Raw genomic sequence first — 14,525 nt, 5'->3', positions numbered from 1 at the left:
CACTTCAGATGTAATGGCACTCAAAGACTGCAGGTGAAGAGATGGAAAAAGATGTTCCATGCAAACAGAACCCGAAAGAAAGCTGGGGTAGCTATGTTTATATGAAACAAAATAGACTTTAAAACAAACACTGTAATAAAAGGCAAAGAAGGGCATTATATAATGATAAAGGGGTCAATCCAATGAGAGGATCATAATTTTGATCCTCTTGTTACAAATTACAAAGTAATTTGTAAATATTATGCATGTAACATAGGAGTACCTAAATATATAAAGCAAATATTAACAGACCTAAAGGGAAAAACTGACAGGAATACAAAATAGTAGAGGCCTTTAATACCTCATTAACATCAATGGATAGATTATCTAGACAAAAAAATCAATAAAAAAAATTGGTCTTAAATGATATATTAGACCAGATGGACTTAATAGATATTTACAGAACATTTTATCCAAAAGCAAAAAAATACACATTCTTCTCAAATGCACATGGAACATTCTCCAAGATAGATTATATGTTAGGCCCCAAAACAGGTCTTCATAAATTAAAGAAGACTGAAATCATATCAAGCATCTTTTCTGACCACAACAGTATGAAACTAGGAATCAAAGAAGAAAACTGGAAAGGTCACAAATATGTGGAGGTTAAATAACTCCACATCAATATATACATAAATATATAATGAGTCAATGACAAGATCAAAGGAGAAATAAAAAAATACCTTGAGACAATAAAAATGGAAATACAAATCTTTGAGATGCAATAAAAGTAGTTTCTAAGAGGGAGGTTCATAGCAATGTGGGCCTACCACAAGCAACAAGAAAAGTCCCAAATAGCAATCTAACCTTATACCTAAAGAACTAGAAAAAGACAAAGAAGCAAAGCTCAAAGTTAGTAGAATTAAGGAAATAACAAAGATCAAAGCAGAAGTAAATGAAATAGAGACTGAAAAGATAATAGTAACTAAGTAACTTGAGCTTGTAACCAAGAGCTTGATCTTTAAAAAGATAAGCAACATTTAAAAATCTTTACGCTCACCAAGAAAAAAAAAGAGAGAGGGCTCAAATAAATAAAATAAGAAATGGAAGAAGAGAAGTTACAACTGATACCACAGAAATATAAAACATCTTGAGAAACTATGAACAATTCTGTGCCAGAAAATTGGATAACCTAGAAGAAATGGATAAATTCCTAGAAACATATAATCTTCCAAGATTGAATAATGAAGAAATAAAAAGTCTGAATAGACCAATTACTGGTAAGGAGATTAATCAGTACTCAAAAGCCTACCAACAACAAACAGAAGTCCAGGATCAGATGGCTTCACTGGTGAATTCTACCCCACATTTGAAGATTTTATATATATCCTTTTCAGACTCTTCCAAAAAATTGAAGAGGAAAGGACACTTCCAAGCTCATTTTACAAGGCCAGCATTACCCTGAAACCAAAACCATACTAGGACATCATAAGAAAGGAAGAAAAAGAAAAAGAAAAGAAAAGAAAAGAAAAGAAAAGGAGAAGAAACCAAAGGAAAGCAATAGGCCAATATCTCTAATGAACATAGATGCAAAAATCCATGACATTTTTCACAGAAATAAAACAATCCTAAAATTTGTATAAATCACAAAAGATCCTGAATAGCAAAAGCAATCTTGAAGAAAGAGAATGAAACTGGAGGTATAATGCTCCCTGGTTTCAAACTATATTATAAAGTTATAGTAATCAAAACAGTATGGTATAGGCATAAAAAACAGACACATGGATCTATGGAAAGGAATAGAGAGTCCAGACATAAACCCGTGCATATATGGTCAATTAATTTACAACAAAGGAGACAAGAATATACAACGGGGAAAGGACACACTCTTTAAAAAATGGTGTTGGGAAAACTGGACAGCCATATGCTCAAGAATGAAACTGGACTACTCTCTTACACCACACATAAAAATAAACTCAAATGGATTAAAGACTTGAATGTGAGACCTGAAACCATAAAATTTATAGGAGAAAACATAGGTGGCAAGCTCCTTGACATCAGTCTTAGTGATGAATGTTTGAATCAAATTCCAAAAACAAAAGCAAAAATAAACAATTGGGACTACTTGGAACTAAAAACCTTCTGCACAGCAAAGGAAACCATCAACAAAATGAAAGGCAAGCTACTAATGGGAGAAGATATTTGCAAATGATGTAACTGATAAGGGATCAATATCCAAAATATATGAAGAACTCATACAACTCTATAGCAAAACAACAACAAAACACAACCTGATTTAAAAATTGGGCAGAGGATCTGAACAGACATTTTTCCAAAGAAGACATACAGTTGGCCAACAAGCACATGAAAAGATGCTCAACACCACTGATCATCAAGGAAATGCAAATCAAAAGCACTATGAGATATCACTTCCCAACTGTTAGAATGGTTATTATCAAAAAGACAAGGAATAGCAAATGCTGACAAGGATATGGAGAAAAGAGAACCTTCATGCACTGTTGGTGCAAATGTAAATCGGTGCAGCCACTATGGAAAATAATATGGAGGTTCCTCAAAAAATTAAAATAGAGCTACCACACTGATGTAGTAATTCCACTTCTGGATATTTATCTGAAGAAAAGGAAAACATTAAATTGAAAAGATATACGCATCCCTGTATTCATTGAGCATTATTTACACAAGCCAAGATATGTAAACAGCCTAAGTTTCTATTGATAGATGAAAGGATAAAGAAAATGTGGTATACACATACACAAAGGAATACTACTCAGCCAAAAGAAAAAAGAATGACATTTTGCCATTTGTAACAAGATGGGTGGACCTTGAAGGTATTATGCCAACTGAAATAAGTCGGACAGAGAAAGACAAATACCATATGATCTCAATTATGTGTGGAATCTAAAAAACAAAACAAAGGAACAAAGAAGACAAAACAAAACATGGAGATACAGAAACAGAATGATGGTTTCTAGAGGGGAGGGAGGTTGGGTGTGAATGAAATGGGAGCAAATGGGGGTCAAGAGGTACAAACTTAGTTACAAAATAAATAAGTCATGGGGATGAAATATACAGTAGTCAATAACATTATAGTGCATATTTGCAAGTTGCCAAGAGAGTAAATCTTAAAAGTTCCCATCACAAGAAAAAAAATCTGTAACTTTCACTGGTGATGGATGGTAACTAGAAAGACTGAAGTGATCATTTGGCTGTGTATACAAACATTGAATTATTATGCCGTGCACCTGAAACTAATATAACGTTATGTGTCAATTACACTTGAATAAAAACAGACACCATCATTATAAGAACATTTGTAAAATACAGAGGAAAATAAGATGAAGAAAATAAAAATTGCTTTTAATCCCAATACTGGGGATAATCACAGTAACCATTGATTTACTTCTTTCTAGGCCAAATTATATTATGCTTTTTTTCCGTACCAGTGTTTTTCCACTTAAATTATCTTGAACTTTGTCCTAAGACATCAAGTATTTTCTGCAGTATACTTTTCAATGGCTCTAACAGTATTTCTTATTATGAAGGTAACAAAATTTATTTAACCAGCCTCCTACTATTGCATAGTTCTTTTCTATCATTTCCTCATTATAAATCATGATTGTACAAATAGCCTTAAAAATAAAAACTTGCACTTATTTATAATGATTTCCTTTGTATGAAGTCCAAGAAATAAGGCGCTTGGTGAAAGGTCATGCACATTTGAAAGGCATTTGATGCACATTACCAAATATTTAAGTCTATTTTAACACCCATTTTATTTTGAAAAGGAACTGATTTTGCCTTTTGTTAATGATTTTCCTTAAAAAAAATCTCTCTAGCTTTTTGTCTTACATTTGTCTACTGTAATTTTGGAGCAATTGAATATTGATTAAAAAAAGAGTACCATAATACTAAAAGCAAAAAATATTAAAATGTAACTATGTTGAAAAAAAAGAATGAACAAATCATTAGGTCATGTTTCACATTCCTTATGCCAAAATAGACTGATATAGTCAACTGACATCCTTTTAAGGCAAGTAAATATATTTCACTACAGATCAGGGTGTCTCTAGGCCTGGTTCAAGCACACAGCGATGGACTCTTTTTACTGTAACTTTACTGTGCAGCATTGTGTAGCATTTTAATTTTTTTAATGTTTATTTATTTTTGAGAGAGGGAGAGAGAGAGGAAGGTGGAGCGTGAGTGGAAGAGGGGCAGAGAGAGAGGCAGACACAGAATCCCAAGCAGCCTCCAGGCTCTGAGCTGTCAGCACAGAGCCGCATGGGGGCCTTCAACTCACCAACGTTGCGGTCATGACCTGAGCCGAAGTCAGACAATCCGCTGAGCCATCCAGGCAGCAATTTAGAAGGAGAGGGTTGGGGTTTTTTGTGTGTTTGTTTGTTTCTTGTTTTTAATGTTTGTTCAACTAACAGCACTTCATTTTTAAATAATTTGCAGGTATTAAGAAAAATATTCACATCTGGTATTTTCCCCACATAAATCGTGCAATTGATAAGGCTACCTACCCTCTTGTGCTCTGAACACGGAGACCTCTCACCCCGCATGAGTTTTCTTTTGCGTTTCTCAGGCAAACACTGTTTGTATTATTCCCAGGCAATTTCACCATTCATGTTCTAGAGGGCCGAAGGAAACTCGGTGAGGGCATGTGGACACAAATCCGTTGGAGAGCAAGGGAAGGTTTTCCCTCTGTGCTTTATTTCTCCCACTTTTAATGGGAAAACCCTTCTGACGCTGTGTTCCCACCCTTGTATTTCAGCGCTGTGCGGAGGGGGCGAGAGCTTTCTGTGCGCCAGCGGGCTCTGCGTGCCCCGGAAGCTGCAGTGCAACGGCCACAACGACTGTAACGACTGGAGCGATGAGGCGCATTGCAGTAGGCGCGGGGCCCTGGGGGTTGTGCGGGCGGCCGGGTCCTAGTCAGGCGCCTACAGACCACAGCCATTGCATCGTCAGAGCCTGCCGACCACCGGCCTTTGCGTAGACCACTGCTAGTTTGCCTTTCTAAAGCGAGCCAACGGGTACGGGTTTGCGCACCTTTCAAAGGCCTGATGCCCTTAGCAGGGCAGGAGCTGGAGGCTGCAATGGAGCTGCTCAAGGACTGGGGCGTTGTGTTGCCTCAAGTGCTCAAAATTGCAAGAAGGCTTTTTTGTTTATTTTGTTTGGGGGAGGATTTTGTTTTTGTTTTTACAGTTTAATGAGTTATAAAGGTCAGCTTTTTGGAAAAGGACGTTTTCAATAGGGAAAATTTTCACCCTTGTGATGCTTAACATTCCAGGTCCAGCAGATGCAAAACCTCTTGTTTAGGTTTTCTCAAAACCTGGCGAGAGACCATGGTGTTAACTGTTTTGAATCCATGCATTGATAGATTCAGCCATAAACATCGTCAGTTTGTTGGCTATTGATTTGATTGCTTGTTTTGACTCGATTGCTGGGTGGCTTGTCTAATATTGTAGTAGTCTGCTTGGGCTGCCGTTCAAAACACTGCAGACTTCATGGTTTCAATAGGAGAAATTTATTCTCTCCCAGTTCTGGAGGCTGGAGAGTCTAAGATCAAGGCCAACCAAGTTCAGTTTCTGGTGACAGTTCTCTTGGCTTACAGGCAGCTTCCAGCTTCCTGTGTGCTCACGTGACCTCTTTGGAGGCAGAGAGGGAGGGGGAGAAGGTGGGAGAGGGTGAGAGAGAGAGGGAGAGGGTGAGAGAGAGAGAGAGAGGGCTCTGGTGCCTCATCCTCTTATAAGGGTACTTAGATTAGGGCCCCACTTTTATAGCCACATCTAAGCTTTATCACCTTCTTACAGGTTCTGTCTCCAAATACAGTTATTTGGGGGTTAAGGCTTTAACATACTCATTTTGAGAGGACATAAGCATTCTGGTCCTACATATATATATATATATATATATATATATATATATACACACACACACACACACACATTCCAACTTTCAAGTTGTTTTGCACTTATGCAACAGATGAAAAAGAAAAATTCATCTCAATAATACATTGCAGGATTTGCATCCAAAGCAGAACCATATGTAGTGTTCTAATTGCTTTTTAATGGTTATACGACCAGCAAAAGTTACCACGGGAAAAGCTGTGTTTTACTCCCTGTAGGAGTTGCCAAGGCTGTGTGAGAGCTCATCACTGTTGACCTTAATTGAGAGGTTCTTGTGGTCTCTTTGCCAGGTGGACCACCTTTTGTTTCTCTGAAGGATTAGGATGCTTATTTATCATAAGTGTTGAAGGCAGTATATTATGATAATATTTCAGGTCAGTGTTTCCCTAACTCATGTTCCATAGTTCCTCAGTCTTGAAAACTGCTTGAGAAAAAAAAATAAATTTGAGACATTCTGCCAAATCTACTTTTTAGAGAGTTGCAACACATACACATTGCAAGCTCTGAGAAATGCAGTTAAAAAAAAGACTTATTGGGGCGCCTGGGTGGCGCAGTCGGTTAAGCGTCCGACTTCGGCCAGGTCACGGTCTCGCGGTCCGTGAGTTCGAGCCCCGCGTCGGGCTCTGGGCTGATGGCTCGGAGCCTGGACCCTGTTTCCGATTCTGTGTCTCCCTCTCTCTCTGCCCCTCCCCCGTTCATGCTCTGTCTCTCTCTGTCCCAAAAATAAATTAAAAACGTTGAAAAAAAAAAAAAAAAAAAAGACTTATTGGGGTGCCTGGGTGGCTCAGTTAGTTGAGCGCCCGACTTTGGCTCGAGTCATGATCTCACAGTTCGTGGTTTCGAGCCCTGCGTCGGGCTCTGTGCTGACAGCTCAGATCGTGCTCCTGTCTCTCTCTCTCTCTCAAAAATAATAAACATTAAATAAATAAATAAATAAAGACTTATTTTTGCTTAGCTTTGCTTAATTTTGCCTAGCTTTGTATTTTCTCAAAATTATTTGTTCCTTTATACCCCCACTTTTATTTATTTATTTTTCATGCATTCTTTTATTTATTTTGTGTAATATCTAGCATCCTATGGAACTTCAGATATGCCACCCATATTTTGGAAATATTTTCACTATGACATTTGTTTTTATATTTTGGAATTACCTGTTCAGAAAAACCTGTGGCACGTGATTTTACATGAAAAACATTCTCACGGGATGTATACTTACATTAGGGAGTACTGCTGTAGAATTAGGAGGAAATATTTTATAGAGCACCCCCATTAGAGAATTTAAAATGATTCAATAGAATTATGGAAATTATGGAAATCGTGGTGGAATCTTTTCCTTATCTCCCAATACGGCCCATGTGGGCATTATTAAAATTCTGCATGTGCCTCTACTCCCGGTGTGGGCTCACACTGGCCCATCATTCTGTTCCTCCACTGCAGTGAGCATTGCACTTAAAACAGTAAGAGCTTTCTGCCGCATTGGTTGAAATTGATTTTGAAAGAGCGAATTTTCCACTCAGTGACTGAACAAGGAAGGTATTACTATTCTATAAGGTATATAGCAATGTCCTAGGAACTGCAAGTTTATGAAGGAAGATATGGGCTTTCCTCATGAGCATACTTCAAAACCCATGTGGCTTGGTCAGTTGAGGAAATAAAATACATTCCTTCAGAATATTTGTCTATGAAAATGCTTAGTTAGACATTGAAAGCTTTGAGTGTAATTGTTTCCGGACTCATGAGGACATTTGATTCTGAGTTTTAACCTTCAGTGCTTGTGGCATTTCAGTGCGTTCACTGAGGGTGCCACCCTCCCGCTGTCCACCACCCTGTGGTGAAGGAGGAGTGCTAAGTCTGAAATAGGGCGTGGATGCAAATCAGAGCGTGAATGCAGCCTGCATACTCCTGAAGGGAGAAGACGGTTTTGCTGGGCATTCCTAATGAGTGAGCAGAAAGATATGCTAGGGCGCTGGCAGGTATAGGAGGAGGAGGACTCCTCCTCTATGCTAATCAACTATGCTGGTGGCATTTATTTACATGATGTGATTGAATTTTTAGCAGAGGAGGTATTATCCCTTTTTGTCCAGATGCAGTGCTGAGGTTGACAGTGATGAACAAATTTGCCACTTGTTCAAAGTGCTAGATTTGAGCCTGGTTCTCTACTATGTGTTTTTATTGAAGTGTAGTTGATACACAAATGTCATATTAGTTTTAGGTGTACAACATAGTAATTCAACAATTCTGTACGGTACTCAGTGCTTATCACAAGTGTAGTCACCATGTGTCACCTTACAATATTATTGACCACATTTCCTATGTTGTACTTTTCATCCCCATGACTGCTTTATTTTATAACTGGAAGTTTGTATCTCTTAATCCCCTCCCCTTATTTCACCCCCCCCCCAGTCCCCTCCCCTCTGGCAATCATCAGGTTTTACTTCGTATTTACGAGTCTGTTTCTGTTTTTGTTTGTTTTCTAGATTCCATGTATACATGAAACCATAATGACATTTGTCCTTCTCTGACTTATTTCACTTAGCATAATACCCTCAAGGTCTACCCATGTTGTCACAAAGGGCAAGATCTCATTCTTTTTTATGGCCCCAAATATTCCATTACACACACACACACACACACACACACACACACACCCCACATCTTTTTTATCCATTCATCTATCAATGGACGCTTAGGTTGCCTCCACATCTTGGCTGTTGTAAATAATACTGCAGAAAGCATAGGGGTGCACATATCTTTTTGAATTAGTGTTTTCATTTTGGGAGGAGTAAATACCCAGTAGTAGAATTACTGGATCATATGATATTCCTATTTTTAATTTTTTTGAGGAACCTCCATACTGTTTTCCACAGTAGTTGAACCAATTTACATGCCCACCAACAGGGCACAAGTTTTCCTTTTTCTCCACATCTTCGCTAACACTTGTTGTTTCTTGTCTTTTAGGAACTAGCTATTCTGACAGGTGTGAGGTGATATCTCAATGTGGTTTTGATTTGCATTTCCCTGATAATGAGTGATGTGGGGCATCTTATGTGTCTGTTGGCCATCTGTATGTCTTCTTTGGAAAAATGTCTATTCAGGTCCTTTACCCAATTTTTATTCAGATTATTTGGGGTTTTTGGTATAGAGTTGTATGAGTTCTTTATATATTTTATATACTAACTCTTTATTGGCTGTGTCATTTGCAAATATCTTCTCCCATTCCATAGGTTGCCTTTTTGTTTTGTTGATGGTTTCCTTCACTGTTCAAAAGCTTTTTATTTGGTGAAGTCCCAACAGTTTATTTTTGCTTTTGTTTCTTTTGCCTGGGGAGACCTATCCATAAATGTGTTGCTAAGGCTGATGTCCAAGGCATAACTGCGGGTATTTTCTTTTAGGAGTTTTGCGGTTTCAGGTCTCACATTTAGGTCTTTCATCCATTTTGAGTTCATTTTTGTGTATGGTGTAAGAAAGTGGTCCTGTTTCATTCTTTTGCATGTGGCTGTCCAGTGTTCTCAATACCATTTATTGAAGAGACTGTCTCTCCATTATAAATGCTTCCCTCCTTTGTTGTAGATTAATTGACCATATAAGCGTGGGTTTATTTCTGGGCTGTCTATCCTGTTCCATTGATCTATGTGTCTGAATCCAGCCTTGAATGGGTCCAAATCTAATTGTTGTTTTTCCCAAACTGTGCTGCCTTTCACTTGCTCTTGTCCGTGTAAGTTCAGACTTGGTGAACAATTATATTCTGATCACTTATATGACAGGAAAATGTTTATTTTGGATGCTCTATTATACTTTGGGCGATGATTGTCTATTACACCGGCATGCCAGGTATCTGGGACTGCTTACGGACTTTCTCCACTAACTAATTTTGTCATGTCCTTCAGTGTCTTCCTAAGTATTTGTAGAATGAATGGATTTCCAACCACCTGGAATAATTTTAGTGGGGTAGTGAAAATATTTTCAAAAATTAAGGAAAGTTTTCTTTTAGAAATTTCTAACTCTGTGACTTTAGGCAGGCTACCTACCTCTCTGTTCCTGGGTTTCTTTGTCACTGAGGCGGGCTGCACTTTAGCCCTGCAGGAAGCCCCACCTGCAGGGATCCTAATCCAGTGGGTCTGGAGGTGGAGCGCAGTAGCACCTTTGCAAAACTTCCAGGGTAACTCTAATATACAGCCAGATATGAAACCACTGGACTAGAGGGTGTCTGGTGTCTCTTTTGCTGCTCACATTCTATAATCTTTTGATTGTATAACCAGCTCTAGAACAGCGTCTGGTAGATAACTAGTGCTTAGCAAATGAATAAGAAAGCTTCAAGAAAAAACGGTTGTCACAAGGAAAATAGCGGCCACAAAGTCCACACACTTTATGCCACCTACAATCACTGTCAAATACCTTTGGAAATCATTTGCTTGGAATTTAGAGTAAAATTGGTTGACTTATATTTTAGTATAATTATACTCTAAGCTATACTAATTATACTATACGCTAATTATGCTGTGTTAACTACTTATTCTAAGTATAATTAATTACACTAATGATCACAACGTGTAGTGATTACTCGTGGTGGACGTTCTGGAGTCAGGCTTCCTGGGTTCCTATCTCTGCTTTGCCATTTCCTCCTTCTGTGAACTTGGGGAAGTCACTCAATCCCTCTCGACCTCAGTGCCCTCATCAGTGAGATGGAAACATTGACAGTAACTATCTCTAGAACTATTGTGCAGAATGCCGAATCCTTGGCTAGAAAGCACGTAGCCCATTGTCTGTCTGGCATGCTATAACCCTTTCAAGAGTGATAGGACTTCTGGTTGCTATTGTGGTTATTGCGTTTTTATTCACCACATCTTTGCTCCCCATGCCAGCTCACCTCCACCTCTGCCCACCACTTCTCACCTCCAAGGTGTAAAGGATGGTCACCGGAAGCCATAAGGCCGCTCATAAAGGTCAGGGGGGTAATTGAAGAGGAAACAGAAACATGAAAACATCCACCCCAACTTTAAAACCAGCACCACGTGAAACTATTTTAGAAAAGAAGCACAAAAGAAAAACTGGTGTTCCATATGATGTTTCTGAATCACCAAAAATGACCACATTGACCATATTCTGTTTCCTAAAAGGCAGGGATGCAAGTAAATACTAGAACTGTTTCCATCAAAATAATAAAAAGGAAAATATTACTCTGTACACTGAAGGAGAAAGCTTCAGATGTCTGGAAAATTCACTTCGGTTTAGTAGCAATCTGATTATACAAATCAGTAAGAGTATTGAATACTCTTGAATTCCTGCCATGTGCGAAGCATGTTGTAGACACCCAGGAAGTATAAAGACTGTTAAGACATGGTTTCTTTCTTCAGGAGTCTTTGAGTCTAATCAGAGGAATAACATGAATACGGAGATCATTGAATATGGTACTTTAGAGCAATACAGTAGAAGAGATGTCACAAAGGGAAAGAAGACTGGTACAAACAAAAAGGCAGGGGCCGTAGGTTCTATGACTATATGACAAGGGCAAGATCATTAGGAGTAAGATTAGTGTGGAGAAAGCTGATGAAAAGATGGGATTGAAACCAGGCCTTGGACACAGGTGATGTTTGGAAAATCTAGTTCAGTGATTCTCAAGAGAAGGCAGTTTTGCCCCACCTCTCCCCCACCCCCCCTCTGAGGGGACATTTTGCAATATTTGGAGACAAATTTGACTGTCACGAGTATGGAGTTTGGAGGAGGTGCTACTGGCATTTAGTGGGTAGAGGCCAGAGATGCTGGTCAGCATCCTACAATGCACAGGATTGTCCCCACAAAGAATTACCCACTCCCAATTTGTCAATAGTACTGCTATTGAGAAGTCCTCCTTTAGAGCTAAAAACCAATAGTCAGAAACCCCAGGAATCAAGAAACCTGGGTAACCATAATGAGCTGGGCAACTGCGGGCAAACTATTTAACCTCTCGGGTCGTCTCAAAATGAGGGCGCCTCTGGGTGGAAATTGAGCATCCATACTTGAATCTTGAATTGAGGCAACACAATTATGTTCATAGACTTGTAGAGATTGAGAAAAGTGAATGAAGCTCTTGATAAAAACTTTTCTGTTCCTTAGTTTTCTCCTTTAATTTAATGATAATTTTGAGAGATGAAAGTTAATAGAGTAAGATGCCAAATTGAAATAAATACCAACATGCAAGAACTGCAGAAGTAACATTTTGTATCAGGTACTCATTAAAGAAAAAAAATCTGTATCTAGAAAAACATCTACCTTAGGTTATGTAAAGTTATGCTTGTATTGAGCAAGAAAATCATAGCAAGAAGCTTTTGAAAATTTTGATTTGTTGGCCCTAAATGGTGCTGGCATCTCTTTTCAGTCCAAATAAACATTTATTCCAATAAAAGGAGGCACTGTGATCTTTGCTGTTTGCTATGCATTTCTGGCTGCGCAGCGCCTCTGGTTAAGGTTCTGTGTGTTTACTAATCACGCAGACCTCAGGGAGGTAACAAGTTGTTTTCCAAATGCAGCTCATTTTGTATCTATCCTCGGAAAATGGCTTCTAACCAAGGAAGTGGTAACAGTGGAAAGTTCAATCTGCACCTGTGTGAATAATGAAGAATTAAAAAAAAAATGCTTGAGTCATCTCCATTTATGAAATAAATGTTTATTTTTATGAAATAATTTAATAGATGACAGCATTAATTTAAAAAAATATCTACAGCAAGGTGTTTTAATATGCAACGTTTTTAGAATGGGCCTCACAGAAGGGATGCATGAATCATTGGAAATTTTTGGCGTGTTCCAAGGTTAATCAGATTCTAAAAGAAGTATTTGATTCCCCAGTCTTACCATCAAAAAAAAAAAAAAAAAAGTGAAATGTACTGCTTAAAAAAAAAGAAAATTAACTCCTATCGTTTAAAATATGTCACCCCGTCCACCCCACTCCCTCCTCTGGGGAATGCAAAATGACCATTTTGCGCGATGGTCAAATTGAGGCCCCTGGTTATTGCTGATTCTAGCATACTGATTCAAAACCTGCTACAAGAGTAATTTAGATTAAAAACAAAACAATAATAAGAAAGATTTTTTTTTCAAATTTCCCAAGGAAATGTATATATTTTGATGCACAAATTCCCTAACTTTGCAGAGTGGGCAGGAGAATCAAAGTTTGTAACCTTTCTTGACTCAGCATGTGTGCAGCCTGGGGTGCAGGGTGGGGATTTAGCGCCCTCTGCTGAATGGGAGGAAATAGTCCTGTCAGGTGAAAACTGGGACCTCTTTTTAATTATTTTCCTTTATGATGGTCATCCGTGTTATTAAACTTATTCAGCCTGGGCGAAATAAATAAAAAGCACTTACAGAGTTCTGTGTGTGTAGAAGTGGGAGCATGTATGTAGACACATGTGTGTGTGTTGTCCACATACACACCCTCTTAATGTAGGCACTGAACAGATAGATGGTCCCTAAGGAACATTACATTTTTTAAACGATATGACCCTACAAGTATGTAAGTAGCTTCTTCGAAGAACGCTTTGTGAAATAGAAACTTATAATTCATGTAACAAGTATAATATTTTGATGTATGTGGCCAACAGTTTAACTGATCCATGCCCAAGAATTTTGGTAAGGAATTATTATAGAGTCTGGGATGTTTACAGTGAAGAGGTACCCATCGCCAGTCATGGGAGATGCAGACTTATGCTTGAGGAGAAGAAATCAGGTAGAATTTAGGAGACAATTAGATTCTTGGTCTTCATCAGCCAAGTAGACTTGTCCTCAAACGTGTCCCCTTTGTTCTTGCTATTCCTTCTGCTTGAATCATGCTGAAACTTTCATCCCATCCACTCTACTGATATCCTGTCTTCCATGATCCCTCTCCAGCCTTAAGAATCTGTATTTTGGGGGCACCTGGGTGGCTCAGTGGGTTAAGCGTCCGACTTCAGCTCAGGTCATGGTGTCATGGTCCGTGAGTTTGAGTTTGTGCTGACAGCTCAGAGCCTGGAGCCTGCTTCAAAATCTGTGTCTCCCTCTCTCTCTGCCCCTCTCCCACTCACACTCTGTCTCTCTCTCTCTCTCTCTCAAAAATAAATAAACATTTAAACAAATTAAAAAAAAGAATCTGTATTTTGAACGTAATTCACTTTAAATAAGAGAAAATACTTTTAAGAAATCTCATTTCTATTAAATGCAGGCTTCCTAACACATATTGATTTAAAACATTTTTATAACTTTATTGAGGTACAATTTCCTTACCATATGTTATCCCATTGATTTTTAGTAAATTTATGGAGTTGTGTGACCACCACCACAATCCACTTCTAGAACTTCTTCATCTCCCCTCAGATTTCCCTCCCACCTATTTGTAGTCAGTCCCCATTCCCACCCCTTCAGCCACAGGTAACCACTGCTCTGATCTCTGTCTCTGTAAGTTTTCTTTTTCTGGGAATTTCATAAATGGGTCATACAATATGTAGTCTTTGTATCTGAATTCTTTTATTTAGCATAATGGTTTTGAGATTCATCTGTACTGTCACATGTATCAATGGTATGATATTTTTAATTGCTGGATAGTATTTCATCATTTGAGTATTCTATATTTTGATTATTCATTCACCAGCTGGTGAGCGTTTGGTTTCT

General features: G+C 38.4%; 1 protein-coding gene and 1 long non-coding RNA gene across 9 annotated transcripts in view; one reads left to right on the top strand and one right to left on the bottom strand.

The window, feature by feature from the left end:
* Positions 1-4,812, bottom strand: part of LOC144616188 (uncharacterized) — a 35,929-nt gene extending 31,117 nt beyond the window's left edge. Inside the window, exon 1 of the long non-coding RNA XR_013555298.2 lies at positions 4,524-4,812. This is a non-coding gene — a long non-coding RNA (uncharacterized LOC144616188). The remainder of the gene's footprint in view (positions 1-4,523) is intronic.
* The window catches only part of CORIN (corin, serine peptidase), a 253,425-nt gene that overhangs the window by 151,151 nt on the left and 87,749 nt on the right, over positions 1-14,525 (top strand). For all 8 annotated transcript variants that reach the window (XM_078446147.2, XM_078446148.2, XM_078446144.2 and 5 more), the window contains exon 6: positions 4,775-4,888. In XM_078446147.2, the coding sequence (XP_078302273.2) occupies positions 4,775-4,888 (114 nt within the window). The remainder of the gene's footprint in view (positions 1-4,774; positions 4,889-14,525) is intronic.

Source organism: Panthera onca, chromosome B1 (assembly GCF_046562875.1).
Source record: "Panthera onca isolate mPanOnc1 chromosome B1, mPanOnc1 haplotype 2, whole genome shotgun sequence".
Taxonomy (NCBI): Eukaryota; Metazoa; Chordata; class Mammalia; order Carnivora; family Felidae; genus Panthera; species Panthera onca.
This window is presented reverse-complemented; position numbering and strand designations above follow the sequence as displayed.